At 34.4% G+C, this 23,187-nt stretch overlaps 1 protein-coding gene across 2 annotated transcripts in view; it reads right to left on the bottom strand.

Moving 5' to 3' along the window:
* ETNK1 (ethanolamine kinase 1) overlaps positions 1–23,187 on the bottom strand; it is a 66,265-nt gene that overhangs the window by 28,985 nt on the left and 14,093 nt on the right. For both annotated transcript variants that reach the window (XM_069490345.1, XM_069490344.1), the window contains exon 2: positions 15,250–15,509. In XM_069490345.1, coding sequence (XP_069346446.1) covers positions 15,250–15,509 — 260 coding nt within the window. The remainder of the gene's footprint in view (positions 1–15,249; positions 15,510–23,187) is intronic.

The following is a 23,187-nucleotide window of genomic DNA, read 5'->3' as shown; positions in this document are numbered from 1 at the left end:
AGTTCAAGTCTAGCCCGAGCTACACATTGCAAGACTCTATCTTTAAAAAAAATAAAATTAAAACTAGTGTTTAATATCTTCTATAAGTAAATTACAGATATATCTGGCCCATCTACAGGTACATTCTCAAAATAAAATTAGAAAGGTAAAGGGCAAAGTTAATATCAAATAATATGTTTATATAAGTAAAAATATATTCATAGTATTATTAAAAATGCTAGGTAGCATTTTCCTATATAATTCAAAATAGAACTATACCAATAATAATATTAATAGCAATGGTTGAGAATCCTTTATCACTATGATTGACAAATACTACCACTAAGTTATCCCTCAAGGGGCAAAGACCATGTCTTATTATCTATTCTAGCACTCAGAACTTAAGAGGAGGTACTTAACAGATATTTGATAAGTTAGAATGAGTTATCTTAGCAGGAAACTCAGAGTACATTTAGAAATTTACCATAAAGCTAATAAAATTCTTACCATAGATTCTTTCACTATTGGGTTTATTGTCAGGTGGATTAAAATCTATTTTGGATTTTTTAAATCACATGTAATAAAAACTGTTAACAAAATTAATGTTTTCCTATACAAAACCAAAATGAGCATACATTTGAATTACTGCCTATTCTTTGATAAGAAAGGCATATCTTGTTTAAACCTCTTCCCAAAGTCTAAAATTCAAGCCAATTTCTATAGGTCTCAGAACTACAGGTCTCCTATGTCTTATTCAGCAAAATTAACACATAAAATGTCTTAGTCCTTTCAGTTATAACAAAAATACCATAAATTGGGTGGCTTATAAATGGCAGAAATTTCTTTCTTACAGTTCCGGAGGCTGGGAAGTCTAAGATCAAAACACTAGTTGATTTGGAGTCTGGTAAAGGCCATTCCTCATAAATACCACATTACTGCTGCATCTTCACACGGCAGAAAGGGCAAATGAGCTCCTTTGGGCCTCTGCCATTCTTGAGAGCTCCTCCTCTATTACTAATGACCTCCAAAAGGCCCCACTTCGTAATACTATCATGCTAGGATTAGGTTTCAACAAAAGAATTTTGAGGAGACACAAAGTTTCAGACCACAGCAGAAAAACTTATTTACAATACAAATCTCCTCATGGAATAACAAGTATAGTTCAACTGTAACCATAGCCCCTACATACTTAAAAACTAGGCCTTGCTAAGAGATTAAAAAAAAAATAAATACATTCTACTTACAGGTTTCATACTCATCTAAAATTTTTGATAAATTGGGCTTGAAGAAAACATGCAAGTTTTTAATGGCTTTAAAAAAAATAGTTTTTTACTAAAAAACTGAATTCAGCAAAGTTGCAGAATACAAAATAAACACTCAAAAATCAGTTGTATTTCTACACTAACAATGAACAATCCAAAAAGGATTTTAAGAAAATAATTCCATTTGCAATAGCATCAAACGGAATAAAATACTCAGGAATAAATTTAATCAAGGAGGTAAATAAAAGACTTATACACCAAAAACAAAATGTTGCTGAAAACAATTAAATATACAAATAAATGAAAGATATCCCATGTTTATGGACTGGAAACTTAATATTGCTAAGATCTCAATACAACTCTAAGTTTATCTACAGATTCAATATAATCCCTACCAAAATCCCAAAGCCATCTTTGCAGACACAGAAAAATCCTTCCTAAAATTCATGTGGAGTCTAAAGGGATCTCAAATAGCCAAACTAACACTGAACAAAGAGTAAGGTTGAAGTCTTAAACTTCCTGGCTTCAAAACTTAGAAATCAAAAAGCTACAGTAATCACAACAGTGTGGCACAAAAACAGACATACAAACAAATGGAATGAACCCAGAAATAAACTCATGCATATAAGTCAAATGGTATTCAACAAGAGTGCCAACATCATTCAACGGGGAAAGGACAACAATGAGAAAAGAACACCAGTGGGGAGAGGACAAAAAATAGTGCTGGGAAAACTAGATATCCATATGCAAAAAAATGAAAATGGACCCTGTCCTTATACCATATACAAATATTAAGTCAAAAGGAATCAAAGATCTAAATGTAATAGCTAAAACTATAAAAACTCTTAGAAGAAAAAATAGGGGGAAAAGCTTCATGACACTGGACACTTGGCAATGATTTCTTAGATATGACACCAAAGTGCAAACAACGAAAGTAAAAAAAACTATGCATCAAAAAATATAATCAACAAAGGGGAAAAAGCAACTCAAGAATGAGAGAAAATATTTGCAAATCATATATTAATATCCAGAATATATAATGAACTCCTACAACTCAATAATAAAAAAACCAAACAATCATATAAGAAAATGGGCAAAGGACCTGAATAGACATTTCTCCAAGAAAGATAAACAAATGGTCAATAAGCATATGAAAAAATATTCAACATCACTAATGATTAGGGAAATGCAAATCAAAAGCACAATGTGATATCACTCACACCCATCAGGATGGCTATCAAAAAAACCAAAATATAACAATTGTTGGCAAGAATGTAGAAAAAGTGGAGCCCTTGGGCACTGGTGGTGGGAAAATAAAATAGTACAGCTACTACGGAAAACAGTATGGTCGTTCAGTAAAAAATTAAAAATAGAATTTCCACATGATCCAGCAATTTCACATCTGGGTATTTATCCGAAAGAATTGAAAGCAGTAACTCAAAGAGATATATTTGCACACCCACATTCATAGCAACATTATTCACAATAGCCAAAAAGTGGAAACAGCGCAAGTGTCCATCCATAGATGAATAAATAAACAAATGTGGCACATAAATATAATGGAATATTATTAAGAATTAAGGAAATTCTGACACGTGCTACATGGATGAAACTTGAGGACATCATGCTAAGTGAAAAAAGCCAGTCACAAGAACACAAATACTGGATGACTCCACTTACATGATATACCTAGAGTAGTTAAATTCATGGGGATAGAAAGTAGATGATGGATGCCAGAGGCTGTAGGAAGGGGTAAAAGGAGAGTTGTTGTTTAACACATATAGTTTTAGTTTTGCAAGATGAAAAAATTCCTAAAAATTAGTTCACAACCATGTCAATGTATTTAACACTACTGGGCTGTACACTTAAAAAAAATTGTTAAGATGGTAAATTTTATGATATGTATGTTGACCAAAATTTAAATTTAAATTTTGTTTAAAGTGTTCCTGAAAAAAGAAAACAGTTCTTAAAAAGACTTGATTAGAGCACTTCAATTACTTTTTATTAGTAAATTTTATATACAATGGAAACAAGCTATTTTTACATTTCTTATTTAATTAAAAAATTTATTCATTTTTAAATGTTTCTACTTTTTATAATATATTCACTAACACAAAATATTAGCAAATCAAATCCAATAATGTATAAAAAGAATTATACACCACAACCAAGTGAGATTATCCTAGGTACACAAGGCTGGTTCAACATTTGAAAATCAATTAATGTAATCCATTACATTAACAGATTAAGGAAGAAAAATCACACAAACCTATCAGTAGATGCAGAAAAAGCATTTCACAAAACCCAACACCTAATTAATCATAAAAAAAAATCTCAGTAAACTAGGAACAGAGGGGGAATGTCCTCAACTTGACAAAGAATATCTACAAAAAAACTACAACTAATATCCTACTTAATGGTGAGAAACTTGAAGCTTTCCCACGAAGATCAGGAATAAGGCAAGAACATCACCTTTCACCAATCCTTCTCAACACTGTACTGAAAGTCCTAGCTAATGCAATAAGAAAAGGAAATAAAAAGTATACTGACTAGGAAGGAAAAAATGAAACTGTCTTTAATTGCTGATAACATGATTGTCAACCCAGAATATCCAAAAGAAGTAACCAAAAAACCTCCTGGAAAAAGTAACTATAGCAAGCTTGCAGGGTACAAGTTTAGTACACAGAAGTCAATCACTTTCCTGTATCTCAATAATGAACAGTGAAATCTGAAAATAAAGCACAATGCCTTTTGAGTGGCACCCCCAAAAATGAAATACTTAGGTATAAATCTAACAAAATATGTAAAAGATCTATATGAAGAGGATGACAAAACTCTGATAAAAGAAATCAAATAACTAAATAAATGAAGAGATATTCCATGTTCATGGATAAGACAATAGTGTCAAGATGCCAGTTCTTCCTAACTTGATCTATAGAGTCAATGCAATCTCAACCAAAATCCTAACAAGTTATTTTGTGGATACTGACAAACTGATTCTAAAGTTTATATGGACATTGTACCTCATAAAGATAAATAACTATTTCTCAATTAAAATACATTAATAAAAAAATGTTTTAAATAAATTTTATATGAAGAGGCAAAAGACCCAGAATAACCAACACAATATTGAAGGAGAAGAACAAAATTGGAGAATTGAATTACGCATCTTCAAGACCTACTATAAAACTACCGTAATCAAGATAGTGTGGTATATGCCAAAGAACAGACAAACAGATCAAGGGACAGGACAGAAAGCCCAGATGTAGACATAAATATAGTCAACTGATCTTTGACAAAGAAGCAAAGGCAATACAATGGAGAAAAGATAGTCTTTTCAACAAATGGTGATGAACAACTGGACATTCACATGCAAACAAAAAAAGGAATTTAGACAGACCTTACACCCTTCACAAAAATTATCTCAAAATGGATCATATACCTAATTGTAAAATACAAAATTTAAAAACTCTGAGAAGATAACACAGGAGAAAATCTAGATGACCCTGGGTTTGATGATGATTTCTTAGACCAAAGGCATGGTCCATGAAAGAAAAAATTCATAAGCTGGACTTCATTAAAATTAAAACTTTCTGCTCGGTGAAAGACACTATCAATAGAATGAAAAGAAACCACAGACTAGAAAAAAAAAAAACTTGCAAAACACATACCCAATAAATGTTATCCAAAACATACAAATAACTCTTAAAACTCAGCAATAAGAACACAAACAACCCAACTAAAAAATGGGCCAAGGACCTTAAAACACACTTCACCAAAGAAGATATACAGATGGCAAATAAGCACATGAAAAGATACTCCACATTATATACCATCAGGAAAATGCAAATTAAAATGATGAGATACCACTATGCATCTATGAGAATGGCCAAAATCAAAAACACTGACAACAGCAACTCTCACTCGTTGCTGATGGGAATGTAAAACAGCACAGCTACTTCGGGAAACAATTTAGTGGTTTATTTCAAAACTAAACATACTCTTACCACATGATCTAGCAATCACACTCCTTAGCATTTACCCAAAGGAGCTGAAAACTTATGTCCACACAAAAAAACTTTACAGAGATGTTTACAGAAGCTTTATTCATAATTGCTAAAAGTTGGAAGCAACCAAGATATATCCTTCAGTAGGTGCATGGATAAACTTGTTATATCCAAACAATGCAATATTATTCAGCACACTAAAAAAGAAATCAACTGGCAAGGCACGGTGGCTCACATCTATAATCCCAGCACTCTGAGAGGCCAAGGTGGGAGGATTGCTTGAGCTTAGGAGTTCAACACCAGCCTGAGCAAGAGCGAGACCCCCATCTCTATGAAAAAATAGAAAAATTAGCCAGCTGTGGTGGCATGTGCCTGTAGTCCCAGCTACTCAGGAGGCTGATACAGGAGGATTGCAGCTTGAGCCCAGGAGTTTGAGGATACGATAAACTATGATGACGCCATTACACTTTACCTGGGGCTCTGTCTCCACAAAAAAAAAAAACTCTGTCTCCACAAAAAAAAAAAAAAAAGAAAGAAAGAAAGAAAGAAATCAGCCATTAAGCCATGAAAAGATATGGAGGAAACTTAAATGTATATTACTAAGTCAAAGAAGCTAATCTAAAAGGCCTACATACTGTATGATTCCAACTATATGAAATGGGGAAAAGGCAAAACTACGGAAGCAGTGAAAAGATCAGTGGTTGCTATGGGTTAAGGGGAAAGGGGGGATGAACAGGCAGAACATAAAATTTTTAGGGCCGTGAAAATACTCTGTATTCAAACTCAGAATGTACTACACCAAGAGTAAATCCTAATGTAAACTATTGATTTTGGGTGATAATAATGCATCAATGTAGGTTTACGAATTGTAACAAATGTACCACTCTGATATTGATAATGGGAGACGCCATCTATGTGTGGGGACAGGGAGTACATAGGAAATCTCTGCACCTTCTTCACAATTTTGCTGTAAACCTAAAACTGCTCTTAAAAAATAAAAATCTTTAAAAGGAAAATCTCTTCATTAAGGTAACAGCATTGTTTAATAAACCATTAATTTAGGTTTTACATATAAATATAATAAAAAATTACTTAAAGATTTCTGATTCACTGTCACAGAATCATCCTTCTACCCAGTCTCAATAAGTGAGATTTTACTATAGTAACATGAAGGGACATACTGCTTTAAAATCCCATACTTGTTGAAGCCAAATGTTTGAAAATCTCAAGGCTTCAGAGAATTCCTCAAATGTCCACTAATACTAACTGTTCCCCTCTTGGAAGCTTTTTAAAATTAAAGATATTGTAACAATAAAAAAATTATTGAAATTGAAAAATAATCCCTAATCCTACCATTCCAGTACTATTTCATTTTTACATACCCCTTCTGAGCTTTCACGTAAGCAAATTATTGCCAGATCATAGCCACAGCTAAGCAGTTTTTTACACTCATTTTTTCCTCTTAGCCCGGCATCAGTTTTGCATGAATTAGACTATATTCAAAATTATCATTTCAATAGTATCATATACTCATTTGTGTTGATGTACCTTAATTATACATGAATATAAGAGATTTCTAATTGCTGCTGCCAGGAACACAGCATATAACTTTCTTTTATGAATTATTATATATTACCCTATTGATTTCCAAGAGGAAACATTACCAATTTTTCATGCAACACAGTGTGCCAGTTCTACTACAGTGCCCTCAGCATGCTTTTTGATACATATGCAACAATTAGTTTGAAACTACACTTCTTTTACTATGTCTGTCACTAGGTGATTCTTAATTAAACTTGAGCTAGGACTCCCAACAAGGGGCAAGTTTTTGAGAAATACCTGATGAGAAATTTGAGAAAATTACTAAACACCTTTGATTTTTTAAAAATTTCTGAAGGCCTAAGCAACACTTGATTGCTTTTAAAAGGTTCAAATAAAACACGTCATAATTAATTTCCATAAGTGAAATTACCAGTTAAGCATTAACTTAGTACAAATTCTTAACTTAGTATAACTCTTTGTCTTTACCTATAACATTCCCTTCACCTCCTCCCCGCTTTGCCTTGTTCTTTAAATTTCAGTTCAAATGTAATCTCAGTGAAACACTGCCAAACTTCCCAAGTATACCCACAATCAACAACTCTACCTTTCTGAAAACCTATTCTGTGCTTTGTATACTATTTAGCTTTCTTTCGCCCAAGATTATTGTCTGTCACAAACTGTGAATTACTAGGACAGCAGGAACTGTTTGAATTCTTCTTCCTCCCCCAGACTAGATCAAACATAAACATATGCCTTTTATATTCAAAGCAGATACCCTCGATCATAATCATAATACAGGTATATAGCTATGGCTCAACAAGGCAAAACAAAAGAGTACTGTGGACTTTGATCTAAAGCTCAACCAACATTTACTGAAGCTGTGATCAATCAGTCCAGATCAGTGGCCGACCTAACAATCAACAGCTTCTTGAAAGTTCATGACTATATTCAAACACTAAAGGTCATAACAATGGATCAAAATAGGACATCCAACTAACCCCAAATTGGTAATAAGCGCCTACTAATTAATAAATCAAAAATTCTTTTTTATCACAGATAAAAATCATTTTATAGAAGGAGAAAAGCTAAATAAGTATGTCATCCCAAGTTTATCTCTCTAACCTCTTCTTGGGGCTCCACAGCCATCATTTATTCACCTGATTACTTGATATTTAAAAAGTATGTCACTATTTGAAAACAATAAAACCATGTTCCTATTTAAAATCATTTATGATTCAGACATTTTATTAATTCAAAGTTGCCTTTTCCTCAATTAGCTTTTCTTTTTGTATTTTCTGTTTTATAATGATTAACAAAACCTGCTCGGCTAAACACTTAAATATGCCATAAAAAATTACAATTTGAAACAAATTTAATAGCAAAATAAAGAGCAAATGTTACTACTCATAATGTCAACTAATCATATCCTATCACACACCTTACTGTCATCTTTTATTGTTTCTTTTCTCAGCCTGTACTCTGCTTCTTCTCTTCAAAATTATGCAATTCAATATATCACTTATTGTAAGCCGACTGTCATAGAATTTAATTGACAGTATTGATGCTTGATTTCTAGCAGTGTATATTCTTTTTATGAAGTGTGTATATGAGTTCATTAGTATCACTTACACATATTCTAAATGAAAACTAAAAGTACAGAAAAGGGAACAATTACTATAAACATATTTATGGCATTGCATCAAATACCAAAGTCAGTTTTAACAATTACTATAAACATATTTATGGCATTGCATCAAATAATAAAGTCAGTTTTAACAAACCTTTAGTGTTCCTGGCTAAAAATTAAAATTATCTTATTTTTTTCTACTTGAGGTTACCTAAAAAGATCAACTATGAAAATCTATTAAACCCTACACAGTAGGTTTAATAACAATTAATTATATAAAATGGTGAGAAATCAAAAATAGAAAAAAGTCTACATTCACTTTCTTGCTTTATTTACTTCAAATCTACAAATTTTCACTTTTTATAAGTAGTATAAAAAATACTTAACTATTTTTCTTTACATTTTACTTTCTTTTCTCAATGAGAAAGTAGAACGGTTCAGTTACTCATTATTAGTATTCTTTGAGGATGTGCTTTTACTAGCCATGTGATCACTGGCAAATTACTTTAAATTTTTACACCTTAGTTTTCTCATCTATTGAAGGGGGATTGTAATATTACCTATCTTTTATGGCTGTTGTAGGTTGAATTTATTAACATATGTAAAGTGTTTAGAACAGTGCCCAGCTTATAAGAGCTGTATCAGTATAAGTGACCATCATCATCATTTTATTATGTCATTTCTCAAATCTTTCATGTATAAATCCTCACAATTATTACCAGAATTACAACATACCTCTTACTAATATTTTTAGTACTAGAAAAAAAATAAAATCTTGAATTTTTAATATAAAATGGTATCTTCAAGTTAGTTAAAATCACAAAAAAGACAAAATAAATCTGCACCCGAAAGAGCAAAGAGGTAGTGTAATTGCTTAGATGGGAAAGATTCTGAGGTTTCATCCAGGTTCAGCAGGAAAGACTCCCAGGACTAGTCAGTATTCTCTGTTATGAACAAGGGGGTAGGGTTAGTGGCAATAAATATTTGCTGTGCCACATCCATATGCTGCTTTCCTATACCTTAAGGAACACAATATACCAAAGTAAATAGTACCTAAAAGCAAAAAAGATCTGTTTGAATTTTAAAATTCAAAAAATATGCTTCTAAAAGCATAATAAAGCCAATGGATTAGCAATATCCATGACAATTTGCCTAAGTAACATTTAATAGCTTTTTTTAGTTAATGTCCAATTTGTTAGAAGTTCTGCAGAAGTCTGATAAAGTGTGAGAAGTCTTCTGAGAAAAATAATTGTCATTATCATAAAAGCTAACACACATTGCTTAACATATGGCAGGTATTAGTCCAAGCTTTTTGCATTAACAAATTTAATCCTTACAACAACTGTAGAGGTAGGTGCTATTATCACGCCCACTTTTAAGATGAGGAAATTAAGACACAAAAAATTAAGTATTATACCCAAATTCACAGACCTCATAAAGCTGAGACAATCTGGCTCCATAATGTACTCTTAGTGAAAGAGCTATCCAGCCTAATACAGAATTTCAACATGGCACCTGATGCCATAACTTTCCACAACCATCAGTGAAAGAGAAAAAAACTGGCTCAGGTGTCCAGTTTCCATCATGTGACTATACAGTAAAAAGAGATAAGAATCGTGTGAATCTGAACTTCTGACTGGCAGATGGTATCCACTGCCACCAGTTTAACTGTAAGTTTAAATCTGGTATATTAAAGACAGTTCAGGAATATCGATGTATAGGATAGGAAAGTGCGGGATTTACATGGGCCATTAAAACCAAAGACTCATTACCATTCACAATTGCTACAAAGAAAATAAAATACCTAGGAATATACTTAACCAAGGAAGTGAAAGATCTCTAAAAGGAAAACTACAAAACTCTAAGGAAAGAAATCATAGAGGATACAAATAAATGGAAAAATATGTCATGTCATGGATAGGCAGAATGAACACTGTTAAAATGTCCATACCACCCAAGGTGATTTACAAATTCAATGCAATCCCCATTAAGTTACCAGAGTATACTTCATAGATTTCACAGATATTTCATAGAAAATATTATAATTCTATGCTTCATTTGGAACCGGAAAAGAGCCCAAATAGCCAAAGCAATCTTAAGCAAAAAGAACAAATCTGGAAGCATCACATTAGCAGACTTCAAACTATAGTACAAGACTATAGTAACCAAAACAGCACAGTATTGGTACAAAAGACATAGACCAATGGAACAGAACAGAGCAGAGAACCCAGACATAAAACCATCTACCTACAACCAACCAATCTTTGACAATGCAGACAACAATGTATACTAGGGAAAAGATGCTCTATTCAATAAATGGTGCTGGGAAAATTGGATAGCTACATGCAGAAGAATGAAACAAGACCCCTACCTCTTACCACTCACAAAGATTAATTCAAGAGGGATAAAAAACTTACATCTAAAGCATGAAACAATAAGAATTCCAGAGGAAAATCTCTTCTAGATATTGGCCTAGGAAAAGAATTTATGAAAAATACCCCAATGTCAATCATGGCAACAACAAAAATTAATAAATAGGATTTTTTTTTTTTTTTTTTTTTTTTGAGACAGAGTCTCACTTTGTTGCCCAGGCTAGAGTGAGTGCCGTGGCGTCAGCCTAGCTCACAGCAACCTCAAACTCCTAAGCTCAAGGGATCCTCCTGTCTCAGCCTCTCAAGTAGTTGGGACTACAGGTATGCACCACCACGCCCGGCTAATTTTTTCTATATATATTTTTAGCTGTCCATATAATTTCTTTCTATTTTTAGTAGAGATGGGGTCTCGCTCTTGCTCAGGCTGGTCTCGAACTCCTGAGCTCAAACGATCCGCCCACCTCGGCCTCCCAGAGTGCTAGGATTACAGGCGTGAGCCACCGCGCCCGGCCTAATAAATAGGATTTGATTAAACTAAAAAGTTTCTGCACAGCTAAGGAAACAATCAAGAAAGCAAACAGACAACCTACAGAATGGGAGAAAATATTCACAAGCTACACATCCAATAAACGCTAATAACCAGAATTTACAAAGTACTCAAGCAAATCAACAAGGAAAAAACAAACAACCCTAATACAAAGTGGGCAAAAGGCATGAACAGATGCTTCTCAAAAGAAGAAAGAAAAATGGTCTCAAAACATGAAAAAACATCACTAATCATCAGGGAAATGCAAATTAAAACCACAATGACATATCACCTTACCCCAGTTAGAATGGCTCTTATTAAAAAGCCCAAAAACAACATATGCTAGTGTGGATGCAGAGAGAAAAGAATGCTTATACACTGTTGGTAGAACTACAAATTAGTACAACCTCTATGGAAAACAGTACAGAGAATCCTCAAAGAACTAAAAGTAGACCTACTACTCGATCTAGCAATTTCACTACTGGGTATTTACCCAAAGGAAAAGAAGTCATTTTATTAAAAGACACTTGTACTTGAATGTTTACTGCAGCACAATTCACAACTTCAAAGATGCAGAAGCAACCCAAGCCCATCAATTCATGAGTGGGTTAATAAAATGTGGTATATGTACACCATGGAGTACTACTCAGCCATAAAAAAAGATGAATTAATACCTTTTGCAACAATCTAGATGGAAGCGGAGACCATTCTCTAAGTGAAGTATCGCAAGAATGGAAAAGCAACCACCGCATGTACTCACTATTAAATTGGAACTAAATGATGAGCACACAAGTGCACAGAGGGAAGTAAAATTCAGTGGAAAGCAATCAGGAGGAGAGGGGGGATAGGGGTAGGAGAATAAACCAACTTAATGGGTATTACAAACACTATTTGGGTGATGGGCACACCTATAACCAGGACTCAAGCATTACAAAAACGATCCATGTAACCTAAAACATTTGTACTCCCTTAATATCTTGAAATAAAAATAAATAAAATGTAAATTTAAAAATTACTAAACCAGTAAAAATGGTATTAGCCTTAAGCAACTTTTCTCTTAAATCTTTTGGACACTTTTTCTTTGGGTTATCTCTAGGCAAGAACTTTAATATACTGAATGCCATTATTGACATCAAAAACTAGTGTAATATATACAAAATTATCATTTTATCTAAAGTTTCTCATGTTGGCAACAGTATAAATCCTGCCAACTTCTAAGTGGCTGACATATTATATCCACCCCTATAACAGACCCACTGGGACTTTGGTGAACATGATTCTTTCTCAGTATAAAGTCCTCTTTCCCTGAGAAAACATACAGATGAAGAGAGTATATCCAAAAAGAAAGGGGTGATAGCCTGGGAATCTTGTTCAGAAAGCATTCCCAGGGGTCCTTGTGCCCAGGGCTTAGAACTTTAGGGGAACAACTGACCAGTACTTAGGCTGCTTTCTATCACAGTACTTATCAAGCACAGCTGCACTGCAGCTTCCACTGCCTGGATCTCGGTGGCACTGTTCCAGTGAAACCATTTCATCTCAGCTTGGTGCAGCTTGCCAGGCCTCTAGGACAGGGGCTCCACTGACCAGCGGGTATTGTAGTACAGGTGGTGGTCGACATGCATGTAGTCGTCCAGGTGCTTCATGTCCAGCCGCTGCTGCTGCTGCTGCTACCATCACTGCTCTTCTCACTGCCTCTTGGTCTCTGCAAAGTACTCGCGGAGCTCCTCAATGATTTCCATATTGCTCAGGGCACATTCTACCTCCCCATCTGATTCAGTTTCTATCCCCTCCTCTTTAGACAAAGCTTGGTCTTCTCTTGCAGATGCCTGGATCCCATTGCTATCATATAGATGCTGCACACACTTTCTATAATTTGAGTGACTTCAGTGGGAGTCCTGGGAGGTCATGTAATAGCCAATGAGGGACTCCTTATCATAAGAGCTTTGGGGAGAAGTGCAGAAGGAAGTACCATGGAGTACTGAAATAGGATTCCAAGGCCTTCCTGTAGGTGCTCTGGTGGCTTCACATTCACACACAAACATGCCATTAGCTGATGATAATGTTGCCATTATCTTGCATATACTAGATGAGAACACCAAGACTCAGTAGCTTTTCATGTTGATGCTTTTACTGCCATCTCTGCTCATGAAAGTCCAAACGGGCACTAAAACTCTGCAGCTTGCAGATCCTGGTCACTGGGTGAGCAGGGGCCTATTTTTCAGTAGGAAGACAGGAGTGCATCGAAGGAAAGGCTTGTGGATACAGACTTTTTTTTTTTTTTTTTGGAGACAAGATCTCACTGTCACCCGGCTGGAGTACAGTGGCATGATCACAGCTCACTGCAGCCTCAAAGTCCTGGGTTCTAGCAATTCTTCTGCAGCAGCCTCCTGAGTAGCTGGGACTATAGGTGTGAACCACCACGCCCAGCTGATTTTTCTATTTTTTTGTAGAGACGGGGTCCCACTCTTGCTCAGGCTGGTCTCAAACTCCTGGCCTCAAGCGACCCCCTGCCTCGGCCTCCCAAAGTTCCAGTATGACAGGCATGAGCACCTGGCCTTGGATACTAAGGCTTAAAACTAATTTTTTTCTCTTTTCTTTAGTTGTAAGGAAACTCATGTGATGCTTCTCTAGCATCCTTATAGAACATATTTTTGTATCTGAATCTAACTCCAGCTTTTTCTTTGGTTTAATTTATGAATCTATTCATTTTTAATCCTGTTATATAGGTATTTCTCAACCACTATAAACAAGATTGAGGGTTTATAAATAAATATATGCAACCCTAAGGACCACAAAAAAAAAATCTGACACGAAAGCGCAAACAAATTTATTCATCAGGGTCCTTCAACACATCTAAAGAGTATATTCATGTAAAAGAAGAGAATATACCTGATTACTAAATAGTAGGGTTTGAACAGATTTTTATGCCAAAATATTTTAAAGTATTGTTTGGTACAGGCATACAATAGATAAGTAATACTGATATATTCCATTTTTATCAGTGTGTTTACTTAACAATTCTAAATATATAATCCAAAGATCCAGAGACTAGTAGAGACCTGAAACCCTTTCAGGAGGTTTGTAAAGTTAAAACTATTTTCAGAAGACATTATTTACCTTTCTCACTCTTGTTCTCTCATGCATGTACAGTATAATTTTCAAGAGGCTACATGATATGTGATAAGGTCACCACACTGATAGCTAACGGGATATGTACTTGATTTCTCATGTTCCAAAAAATTGGTTTTGATATCTAACATAAGTATTGATAAATATAAATAAAATACTAAAGCAAAAGCTCTTTGGGTGCTCAATAACTGCAAAGAGTTGTAAAAAGTTCCTGAGACCAAAATAGTAGAGAATTGTTGGTTTAACCTATGAATTAACTTGCTGTTTTCAAATCAAGCCTATTTTCTAGTTTTCAAAAACAGAAAATTTTAAAAGTTGGCAATTCTAGAAAAATGATCAAGCATATATAAGACATTATTCTTTAGAGAAAACATAATATATTGAATTAAATAATGAACAACTTAAAAAACCAAAGAACTGTTAACAGAAACAATAGAAACATAATAAGCAAGAACTCTGAAAATATGCGCAATTAAGTAATAAGCAATTGGCAATAAGAAAATGTACAATACTTCAATTCAAACACTACTTTAAAAAATTAAGGGGAAGACTTGACTCTCTGCAGCAAGTTAATCCCAAAGCCTCATAGTCCTTTCTTCTGCAGAGAGTCAGCAATGAGAACTACAGATTTAAAGGAATTTCTTTCTTTCTCTTTAGGAAACAAAAATAAAACCCTAACTAAAGAAAGTTTCTAACCTAACCAAATAGTTGCTCAAAAGAAAGAAAAGGCAATATTAAAAGATAGTTCCTTAGGGAACTTAATATTCTTATTTTTCAGAAGGAAAAAAAATTTGGTTAAATGTACCTGAAAATGGCAGGGTTGCAGACATGCTTTGGATCCAATGCTTCTCCTTGTATAAACTCATAGCACAGTCCGTTATTGAAGGTACAGTAGAGTTGTGGTGCACAGCCATGAGCCTGTAACACTCGAAAACTCTTTACTTCCTCATCTCGATCGACTAACAACTCAGTCTTATTGCCATAAATTCTCACCAGGACTACATCCTCCATGGTATTACCCACATAACAGCCAATAAGTTTATTTGTGATTCCATCGGTGAATAGCTGCCAGAAAAAGAAAGAAATGGGAGAAAAAAGCAATTATATATTTTTAAGGAATAGGAGATAATTTGAAAATAATGAGTTAAATACTAACTAAAAGAAAATACCTACTTCTTAACATAAAAGAACCTTTGGATATCATTTTGTCTAACATGTCTAAAACTTTAATTCTGTATTTAAACAAAAAAGAATGCTAATATTTAACATGTTGCCCTTAATTACTGTAACATCATGATCCAAAAGTGTTAATTATTCACAGTCTTCATTATGTCCATATAACTTTTTTGCTACCTCTTGTATTTCACAGTCTGTCTTGTACTGCAGTCACTGCATGTGTGTGTTTATGTACACACAGATAATCTCCCCTATGTCCAACAAACTGATAAGTCTTTGAGGATGGGAACACTGCCCTCTTCTCAGTCTGGTACATCACATACAGAAGTCCTCAATAATGTTCACAGGTTTAAACATACAAATATAATCTATCATAATTTACATTACAGTAATTCTCCAATTTATACAAAACTCAATTTTAAATATTAACTTTAAAGATTACTTAACATGCATTAAGCACTGTGTTAAGCACTCAAGGTATAATAGTTTAAACTTAAATGCTATGGCTAAAAAAAGGAAGTACAACCTCAATTAGAGGAAGATAAAGAGGTAAGTAGCTATTTGCAGGGTATTTTCTAAATGGGACTTTTGGGACTTTTCAAGAGCGTAAAGTCAAGTACTTCAAATACTTTTTTAGATCTCAGCTCAGAAGGTATATTTAAAAAGCAAACAGGTGATTAGCAATACTAGTTCTCAAAGTCTATTCAAAAATTGTAACTTACATTATCTCCATACTAACTTGACACTAAAACTAACTCTTCTATTTACCCAATTATAATTCAGAGCTTTTAGGGGCTCTCAAGTAGAATAAAGGAAGAAAAGAAAAAGTGAAAGCAAGAGTTAAGGACATTTTTTTCATGACAACTGGGTAGGAACGGGAAAAAAGGACAGATGATAAGTTTTAAAACTATGTATGTACATTTAACAAATGCCTGAGAAAGAGAGTAAACATTTCTATTTCAATTGGATTCTTGTGACAATAAATGATACATGAAAAGCTTTAGATGTTCAGATGAAGATTTGAAAGAAAGTATTTACAAAAATGAGTATGTACCTAATAAGTGTTTATATAATGGTTTGTATTATTAAATATATACAGAGCTTAGCTGTTAACCTGTTATCAATTCACCTAATACAGGTAAAACTGCATAAGCTAATGTAAAGAGACTTATTTTGAGTATCTATGTTTTTAGGTATGCATAGACATACCAGTATTGCTTTCCACTTAGATTTCAAAAACACTATATATGAAAGAAGACATTGCCAAGAAGCATATGCACTTAAACTAAATGCTAATCATCATTTTATTAAACTCTGTGTTGAAAAGTATGTCATTTCTTATTATAATGCCATATCAACTCACAAATGCTATTACATAACTTCTTCAGATGTCATATATAGATATATCGATTCAATTACTATAATAAAGATTGAGAAACTACTTAACATTCTGAAATGCTTATAATGAATGACACTTTGGACTCCTCAAATTCTGGAAATCATCATCTGTTTTCTCTATCTTCACAGCAAATAGTAGGTACTTAATACTTAAACATTAGGACCCACATATTAATGTTTTCTTTATCTAGCTTATAAAAATTGTATTCTTTCATTATTGCCTATAACCATAAATTCCTTAACTGAACATGCTATATGGTACATTTATGTGTACTTACAAAAACATACATATAAAGATACATGTACTTAAAAGGCTAGAGAAAGACAAGAAGATTACTGAATATGGATTACTGACCACTATATAAACATTTATAAAGATGACACAATGTCACAACTCCAACAACCCTAACCACAACTTTCTGTATGGTACAACAACCCCATGCTTGGCAATGAAATGATAGTCAAAATAAATCTCTAAAAGAAAAAAAGAAACATATGAATACTATAACTCTACATTTATAAAAATATTTTATGTACAAATAAGGATTAAAATGTCTACAAAGATATTTAATAAAATACTAGGTAGTTTAAATCTTGCTTCTTATTTCTCCATAAGTAGTTTAAACTTTTTTCTTCTGGCTTATGTATGTTTCCTCACTTGTTTTCTTCTGCCATGAACCTTGTTTACTTGTGAAAAAACTAGTGAGAAAGAGAAATACAGTCCAACAGGTAGGCATTGACCTGGCACTCACAGCTAGGCCCTGAACATAGGCTGAACAGATGCTGAACATAAAACAATTTCACAGAACATCAACATCCAACAACACATGAGGCCACTGTGTGATCATAAAAGATCAAGACAAAAACAAAATTATTCTGTAATCATGTCTAAATGCATGTAAAACTATGAACTTTGTCCAAACCACAAAAACTACCAAACATCCCCAAATACCCCCCTATGCTGGCTAACATGAGTGACTGCTACTGCTTTTCCAGTCACAGCTTTGACCCTACTTCATTCGTCCAGCTTTCTAGGTAAGATTAAGATACACTTCCTTCCTGAAAACATCCAATCCAGAGGAATACCCTGTTACCTTGAACCCTCCCCCAAATCACCAGACAAATCAAGACCATTCTCCATGATGTAGTCCTCTTTGCTGCAGAACTTGCTCAGCTATAGGTGTGTTTGTTTTGGTCTCTGGCTAGAGAACAATGACTTCAGTTTAAAGACGTATGGATAATGCTTCCTACCCTAGAATGGTTTCCCACCTCATACATATACCGCAAGTAACCCAACGTGCTGAACCATCCAAAATATACTATTAAAACATATTAGACATAGTCTAGATATGTATACTATACTAAATATATACTTAAAATACAAAATTCTACCTCAGTCAAGGTAGGACAAAATATAAATCTTATGGTGCTCCTTTTAAGGGAGTTTATGCTGCAGTTTGTCAAGTATTTCAGGTAGTATTTTAGAGGATGAACTACAGAGCCAGAGTACTTGAGTTTGAATCCCAGCTATGGTACCCACGAACTGGGTAACTTTAGGCAAGTCACTAAGCTCTATGTGCCTCAATCTTCTCATATATAAAATTAGTATATTAGAATCAACTTTGTAGCCTTGTATGAAGATAGTGAGTTATACATAACAACACTTAGAATAGTGCTTAGCACAAAATAATCTCTATATATTTAAATTTTAACACCAAACAGCAAAATAATTCATGATGAAATCATAAGACTAAAAAGAAGACAAAATCCATGTTAAAACAATATTTAAAAACAATAATTCCACTACAAATGCAAGAAAAATGTCCTTGCGCTTTCTGTCTGCCTGATCGTGGCAGCCAAGATTGAATAGAGGAATACAAGGAAAAAACACGGAGAATTTTCACAACTCAGGAATAGCTGTGTATATAGTGAAGAACTTAAAATTTGAGTTTACTTTAGAAGTGTTGGGAAATGTCCCTTGCCACCCTCACCTGGTTGGCTACACTTGTAAAAGCTTAAAGGTTAAAACTAATGAAAAGCCAGTGACTTTTGGGTCCATTTGGACATGTGAATCCAGTGATTTAGCTATCTGGACTTTGCCCTGGTGACTTTTTTTTTTGTTGTTTTGTTTTGAGACAGAGTCTCACTCTGTTGCCCGGGCTAACCCTACCTCATAGCAACCTCAAACTCCTAGGCTCAAGCAATCCTCCTGCCTTAGCCTCCCGAGTAGCTGGGACTACAGGCATGTGCCACCATGCCCAGCTAATTTTTTCTATATATATTTTTAGTTGACCAGATAATTTCTTTCTATTTTTTTTAGTAGAGACAGGGTCTTGCTTTTGCTCAGGCTGGTGCTCTGGTGACTTTAAAGTCCACAATGTCCAAAACCTGATGCAGATACTAATCAGGTTATTAGTGCCCCCTGGTGATTGGAGAAAGCAAATTCAAATAGGTGTGGGAAACTCTAAACTTGACAGTTTCAAGCCCTGATTGCCGGTGTTAAAATGTAGGAAGAAGAGCCAGACTCTGATCTAGGAGGCCACTTGCCCTCTGAAACACACTAACATGAATTTTCAGGCAGTGGTCAGTGCTGTGGAAACCAGGGTAACCTGATAAGTGGGAGAGAGTCTTGAGGTAACATCTAAGATGAAATCCAGTTGGGGAGCTAGCTAGCCTCCAAAGTCTGAAAGGGCAGATAAAAATAGCAATGTGAAGGATGGGCAGGTGCTGGTGGGACCTGGTCCCTCTGCCCCAATTTCTTTTGAAATTTTTCAGATCTACAGTAGAGTCCCTACTTCCCTGCAATGTTCTTTGTAGCTGTATTCCCCCAACATCCAGATCCAATCAAGGTTCATAAATTGCATTTTATTATGTCTAGTTTTTAATCAGGAAGTGACCAACCCCAGCTTTCATGAAGTTTTATGATTCCAGGTAGTTACCCCTTATTTTCTTTTTCTGGTTATTCCTAGAGTTAGGTTAAGGCATTCTGGGCAAAAATAATAGGTAATGTATCCTTCTATACACATCAGAGGCATATGACATTTTGTCTCATTGACTCTAAGTTTGACACAGGTATGTTTCTAGTGGCCCTGGGCTTTGTTACAGATGTAGAAAACAACTGAATGGAGGAAGAGGACTAACGTCTAGGAAGGCCTTTGGAATGTGACATTTGAATGCAGGTTTGAAGGTGTCGAAGTAGTATGGGTATTGGGACAGACCATTCTAGGCCGACAGAACAGCAGATGCAGTCAAGTGTGCCTGATGTGTTCTGGAAACAAGGTCACCACTGTGCTGACCCAAGAAGGCAAAAGGGAAGAGTTGAGGTAGGAAGTTTGAGTGCACAGGGGAAGAGGACCAAATCACACAGGAAACTATAGGAGGGCTTTGAAGAGGAAGAGTTATGTTATGTGACAAATTTTCAAAGGATCATTTTAGCTGCTGGGTAGCAGGGTAAAAGTATATAAAGTATGGAGGCAAGGTGGTAGTGGCTTAGTCTACAGTGGTAGTAAAAGTGGTGGAAAATGAAAGTAGAGACAACAGGATATGCTCATGGGTTGAATGACAAGTGAGAATGAATGCAAGGTTAATGAGAAATATTTTGGCCTGAATACTCATATGGAGCTGAATTCCACATGGAGTTAAATTCCATTGAGATGGAAAGACTATGAAGACTGGAAATCAAGAGTTTGGTTTTGAGACCAGGAGCAGTGGCTCATGCCTGTAAACCTAGCACTTTGGGAGGCCAAGGTGGAGATCGCGTGAGCCCCAAGAGTTGGATACCAACCTGGGCAATAGCAAGACTCTATCTTTACAAATAACAAAAGAGTTTGGTTTCAGATGGATTTAAAAAAACACACACACACAATAATTCCAACATATTTCTCTAAAAATAGCTTAAATCCAGATAGTTAAATGTTGAATATCACCATTTCTGGGCAAATTCTCTTTTCACACCTAAGAAAGTAAAAAGCCTTCAATTTAGTTAGTCAAAAATGCCATTCAACATTCTCCAGTTAGTACTACCCTGTACGTGTGTTAGGTTTTTAATGACTAATTATATTCTGTTAAACTTTAATTCCTAAAATGCATATAACTAAGTTAGTGAATTTAGCTCCTAATCACTTCTAATTTTTAGGTTAAATATTAACAGCTTTTAAATACTAGGTAAATAAATAATAGATTCTAAATTTGTTTTCTGCTTTACCTCATCACATGGTTTTAAAAAACAACACGTATAGGTTAAAAATAGGATTTAAACTTGCCCTTTAACAAATTCCAACAATTCGAGATTTAACATTTTTTCATTACTTAATATTAATGATATCACTCTACTCTGAAAATTGGCAATTAAAATAGAATTAAACATTTATCCTGCATTTTCTATGAACTATATTTCACAATATCCAAACAGCCCTTATTGATAAGAAAAAGTTATCTACCAAAGAATTTCAACTGACAAATGTGGAGGAAACAACAGAACTAGAAAATCAATATATTACAACCCCCAATAAACAACTACTCTGGCAACAATTTTCAATGAATAAAACCAATAGATGAAAGATTGATGGGGAATTTTATAATGGTACGAGTCATTGGTCACCACATGAACTCACAACCAGACATATTATACACCTCTTGATGTGAAATATACTATGCCAACGATGACCTGGAATCTAATCAAGCTTCTAGATCTTTCTATTTTTAGGAAAATACAGGGGTTCAAGAAACACTGCAAAGAAGCATAACAAAAAACAGAAAATGTAAGTCTGTCTACATAAATGATCCACCATAGTCAATGGCATGACATTCTATTAATAGTTTAAAGAGGTTTAAGAAACATAACAACCAATGCATGGATCTACTTTGTAGCCAGACTGAAGCAAAAAAGTGTGAAAATATTTTTTGAGGTGACTGGGGAAAATTCAACTGTGGACTGGTTATTAAACTATGCCTAGAAATTTATTGCTAATTTTGTTTGGTAGGACAACAGTGCAATTATTTAAGAAAATATATATATATTTTTTTTACTAATACATACTGAAATAACCAAGGATAATGACTTGAGATATGAGATTTGCTTCGAAGTACTTCATAGGGGTTAAAAAAACAAATGAAGCAAATGCGGATTCTGCATAATGGATATATGAATACTCATTTCATTTTCTGTACTTTGAGTATGTTAGAAAAATTTATATATGTGTGTGTGTATATATATATATATTTATTATTTTTCTTTCTTTTTTAAAGACAGGATCTTGCTCTGTCACCCAGGCTACAGTGTTATGGCATGCATAGCTCACTGCAGCTTTGAACTCCTAGACTAAAGTAAGACCCCTCTGCCTCAGTCTCCTGAGCAGCTGGCTGGAACTAGAGGTACACACCACCATGCCTGGCTAATTTTTCTTATTTTTTGAGAGACAGGGTCTCGACACATCACCCAGGCTGGTCTCAAACTCCTGGCCTCAAGTGATCCTCCCACCTCTGCCTCCTGAGTCACTGGTATTACACACACGATCCACTGCCCCCGACAGAAAATTGTTATTTTTTAACTTGCATGATATAACTAATTAAAGCATCAGTGAGGAACTCTCTAGAGCTTTTATTAGAGAACTACATAATATAATATAGCACAAGTATATAAGATTCATTTATTAGCAGATTCCAAAACAGATAAATGATAAAACTTAAAGACAGGTTAAAAAAAGGGGAGGGTAAGTTAAAAGGTCCAAGTGCTAGGAGACTGAAAAATAGATTATGTGGTCATGTATCCCAACCACTTCTGGAGGCCAACTTCTTTCTCTTTCCCTTCTCAGGCAAGTTTGTTGAAAGAGAATTTTATATTCAGTATTTCCACTTCCAAAGTTACTATTTTTTGCAATTTTTATTTTTATCAAGCAATACTTGTGGCATGTGGTTTAAAAAGTTAACTAGTACTAAAAGTCTAACAACAAGGAACAGTACCTCCCCCCCAAAAAAACTGCTTTTCAATTCTCATGTTATATAATTCCTTATTTTAAATACCATTCGTAAACTGTTTTATAAAAAGTCTACACATTACTTAAGGGCTTCTTATAAGACTGAGCCTTTTTGTATCATCTCCTGCTATACACATGAACACACAGGTATATTAGATTTTTTGTTTTATCAATTTTCAATTATACCATTATGT

The sequence above is a fragment of the Eulemur rufifrons genome, chromosome 16, assembly GCF_041146395.1.
Source record: "Eulemur rufifrons isolate Redbay chromosome 16, OSU_ERuf_1, whole genome shotgun sequence".
NCBI classification, from domain to species: Eukaryota; Metazoa; Chordata; class Mammalia; order Primates; family Lemuridae; genus Eulemur; species Eulemur rufifrons.
This window is presented reverse-complemented; position numbering and strand designations above follow the sequence as displayed.